The sequence below is a fragment of the Elephantulus edwardii genome, unplaced genomic scaffold (genome assembly GCF_000299155.1).
Source record: "Elephantulus edwardii isolate Elephantulus edwardi_28Jun2011 unplaced genomic scaffold, EleEdw1.0 scaffold00410, whole genome shotgun sequence".
Lineage (NCBI taxonomy): Eukaryota > Metazoa > Chordata > Mammalia > Macroscelidea > Macroscelididae > Elephantulus > Elephantulus edwardii.
This window is the reverse complement of record NW_006400160.1, coordinates 115,943-119,901: the sequence shown is the minus strand read 5'-3', so window position 1 is coordinate 119,901 and position 3,959 is coordinate 115,943. Positions and strand designations below refer to the sequence as shown.

Here is a 3,959-nt window from a genome sequence, read left to right as displayed (position 1 = left end):
TCACGAGAACTCTTCCACTATGGTGAGCACTTCCTTGTCTGCCAATTTCTCTACATTCAGCGGAGGTGCTGCCCAGTTGACCTGAGTGGACAGAAGAGAGTGGACATTGTGGGTGGGATGTCACAGGTGGGGGTTGCTGGGGGCTGTCCTCTCTCTAACGGGACCTCAAGTGGACACTGTGTGTGATGTGTTCCCTGAAGCATTAGAGGCACATGTTCTGGTACAGGACACTCCAGTGGATGCTGCCAAGGCCACGAGGCTGTCAGGGTGTGATTGTGGAGCAGAGGTAGCGTGGCTGGGCTGGGGGACAAGGATGAACCTGGAGGTCAGAGTGGAGTGTGGACAGGAAGTAGAGATAAGGCCATGATGTCCATAGAGACCAACACGAGTGGACAGTGGGTGGGAGTGGTGGACAGTGGGTGGGAGTGGTAGACAGTGGTGGGAGTGGTGGACAGTGGACAGAGGCTGGAAGACAGTCCACAGTCGGGGGGTGGGGGGAAGGTCCAGTAGATTCGGACACAAGGCCCTGCACGTAAAAGTGTTTCTTCAGAGACCCTGAGTGTGTGTCATGCCAGGTCCCAAGGCTCTGTCTGTTTGTCTGTCTGTCTCTTTCCTTCCATTATTCATTCTCCTTGTCTCCCTCCTCTTGTCTCTCTTTCAATCTCTGTGTCTGTCTGTCGGTCAAGTCCTCCAGATGCAGCCCACAGAGAATAACCCCCTTGTCCAGCCCAGGGGAAGGCAGTGAGCAGAACACAGCCTCTCAGACACATTGGCATCCAATGAGGGTGTCACATGTCACATAGGAAGGGAGTTCTCTGGAGCCCCCAGTCCCTTGTCCCTCCAAATCTCCACCCATCCCTCGCCCAACCCCGTGCACACCTGCTGACCATCTCGGATCTTGTCTTTGATCTTGGGAATTGGAGGGAAGAGGTTGTGCAAGAGGTGGGACCTGGTAAGACAGAAGGGGGTGAGGAGAGGGTTAGTGTGGATAGACTGCCCACTGTGACAGCCTATCAACAGTGGCCCCCAAGTCTTGTTTAACAAGCTTTCTGAGAGCCCCCAAGAACAGGAGGACCACCTGCAGCGGGCCAAGGGGCACATAAGGCCAGCTCCTGGCTACAAGGCCAGAGGATCAAATCCATCTCAAGGTGCTTCAGGAGAAAAGCGTGGCTGCTTGCTTCTGAAAGGTCCCAGCTCTGGAAGGCCCACGGGTGTGGCTCTGCTTGGAGTGGACTGGTCAGCAATTCTCAACCATGCCAGGATGACTGAAGGATTGTCACCAAGTGTGCTGGGTGTGGGGACATGAGGGGTCACGGTGAGTGATGGCCACTTTACCGAACAAACTGGGAAAGGATAGGAAGCTGGAGAATAGTCTAGTGGGGGGTGTGTGTATGTGTGTGAGAGAGAGAGAGAGAGAAGGAAAGAAACAGGGAGAGACAGAAAGAGACAGAGACACAGACAGACACACACACACACACATACACACAGGGAGATACAGAGAGAGACAGAAAGAGAGATAAAGACACACAGAGACATAGAGAAAGAGGGATAGAGAAGGAGACAGAGAGAGACAGGGAAAGAGAGACAGACATGGGGGGAGAGATGGAGCGAGAGACACACACACAGAGAAAGAGACACAGAGAGACATATACACATAGAGACAGAGACAAAGAGAAAGAGAGAGGAGAGGGTGAGAGAGAGACAGAGAAGGAGAGAGACAGAAAGACACAGAGAGACAGAAAGAGAGACAGAGACTGGGAAACGGAGAGAGAGAGAGAAAGAGGCAGAGAGAGAGAGAGAGAGAGAGAGAGAGAGAGAGAAATGCACAGAGACAGAGAGAGAGACTAGGAAACAGGGAGAGAGAGAGACAGAGAGGGACTGGGAAACAGAGAAGGAAAGAGAGAGAGAGAGAGAGACAAGACAGAGATAGGCAGAAAGACAGAGAAAGAGTGTCAGAGACTGAGAAACAGGGAGAGAGAGATAGAGCAAGATACAGATAGAGATTGAAATAGAGACAGAGACAGAGAGACAGAGACAGAAAGACAGAGAAAGAAAGTCAGAGACTGAGAAACAGGGAGAGAGAGAGACAGAGACAGGAAGAGAGAGAGAAAGATACAGAAAGAGACACACACACAGAGAGACAGAGAGGGAGAGATGCTAAGAGAGAGTGAGAGACAGAGACAGACAGAGACTGAGAGAGAGAGGAGGAGGAGGAGAAAGACGAGGAGGAGGAGGAAGAGGAGGAGAAGAAAGGAGGAGAAAGAGGAGGAGGAGGAGAAAGAGGAGGAGGAGGAGAAAGAGGAGGAGGAGGAGGGACAAGGTGAAGAGGGCTGCCGAAATAGAAAATACAGAGTGATGTGGCCTGCAGCCAGCAGCCCCAATTTCTGAATGGCACCTCACCCGAGTGGCCCAGGAGATATCTCGCCTTTGAACTTGTTTAGAGATCACCCTGTGGGCGTCCATCCTCTGCAGGTGGGCCCTTGGGGTGTTTGTCCTCACGGCTGAGTGGTGGTTCAATGTGTGAACTGGCCACATCACCCGCTGACAGGTACTCAGGGTGTTTTGATCTCGTGGCCCCTGTGAATGGTGTTGCAATGCCCACAGTGCACACAAAGACATGACATGTCCGTCTGTGTGTATCGTCTGTCAGTCATGCTCCCCAGGTGCCAGCTTGTCTCTCCTCTGTCTGTGCCACATTTATCTGCCTCTCTGTCTTTAAAGCCTTGATCTCCCTTTTTCATGCCTTAATTTTAGTTCCTTTGGGCACGCACCTGGGTCACACAGCAGCCCTCGTGTCTGGAAGGAGTCCCACCTGGCCCGCCCGCGGTGTGGTTACCTTTTACAGAGGACCCAGAGGGATAGGGCCACAGACAGGGTCCCCAGGACCACGAGAATGTAGATGTAGGCGGAGTGAGGTTCTTGTTCTTCAAGCCCTAGACAGAGAGGAGAGAGAGAGAGAGAGAGAGATAAACAGAGAAAGACACACACAGATAGAGACAGACACACAGAGAGATCATTTAAATGTCTATGATCTTCTTTGTCTTTGTATAGGTACATTTTCCCCCACCCCTCCTCTGTCTGTCTTTATCTTCCTCTCATGATCCCACCCATTATCCACCCACCCATCCTTCTATCCATTCATGCATGCACCCATCCATCCATCCATCCCTCTCTCCAACTAATTATCCATCAATCCATCCATCTACCACCCATCCATTTCATCCAGTATCTATCACTCAGCCCTTTATCTATCATCTATCTATCTATCTATCTATCTATCTATCTATCTATCTATCTATCTATCTATCTATCTAACCATCCACCCACCCACCCACATATCCCTTCATCCATCTATCTCTATCATCTATCTATACATTATCTATCTATCTATCCATCCACCAACCCACCCACCTATCCCTTCATCCACCTAGATCATCTATCCATACATTCTCTCTTTCTCTCTCTGTCTCTCTTTATCTCTCTCCACCCATCATCTATCCTTCCTTTCCTCTCTATCTAATATATCTTAGTCATTATCCACCCACCCTCCACCCATTTTCTATCTATCTATCTATCTATCTATCTAATTGTCCATCCATCCATCCATCTACAATCCATCCTCCCTCTCTGTCTACCTATCTTATCCATTATCCATCCATCCACCTACCCACCCATCATACATTTAGCTCCTCCATTACCATCCACCCACCTCTCACCCATCATTTATCTGTCTGTCTGTCCACTCACTCTGCACTCCATCCATCCATCCATCCATCCATCCATCCATCCATCCATCCATCCATTTGTCATCCATCCATTCATCATCCATCCACCATCCATCCATCCATCCATCCACTCATGGACCCATCCACTCATCCATCCACTCACCTGTCCATCCATCCATCCATCATTGATCCATCCATCTATCCATCCACCCATCCATCCATCCATCATCCATC

General features: G+C 50.2%; 1 protein-coding gene across 1 annotated transcript in view; it reads right to left on the bottom strand.

Moving 5' to 3' along the window:
* The window catches only part of LOC102872827 (granulocyte-macrophage colony-stimulating factor receptor subunit alpha-like), a 16,633-nt gene continuing 12,674 nt past the window's right edge, over positions 1–3,959 (bottom strand). The window contains exons 9-11 of the mRNA XM_006902414.1: positions 2,837–2,933; positions 880–949; positions 1–81 (exon numbers count right to left, since the gene is read on the bottom strand). Coding sequence (XP_006902476.1) covers positions 1–81; positions 880–949; positions 2,837–2,933 — 248 coding nt within the window. The remainder of the gene's footprint in view (positions 82–879; positions 950–2,836; positions 2,934–3,959) is intronic.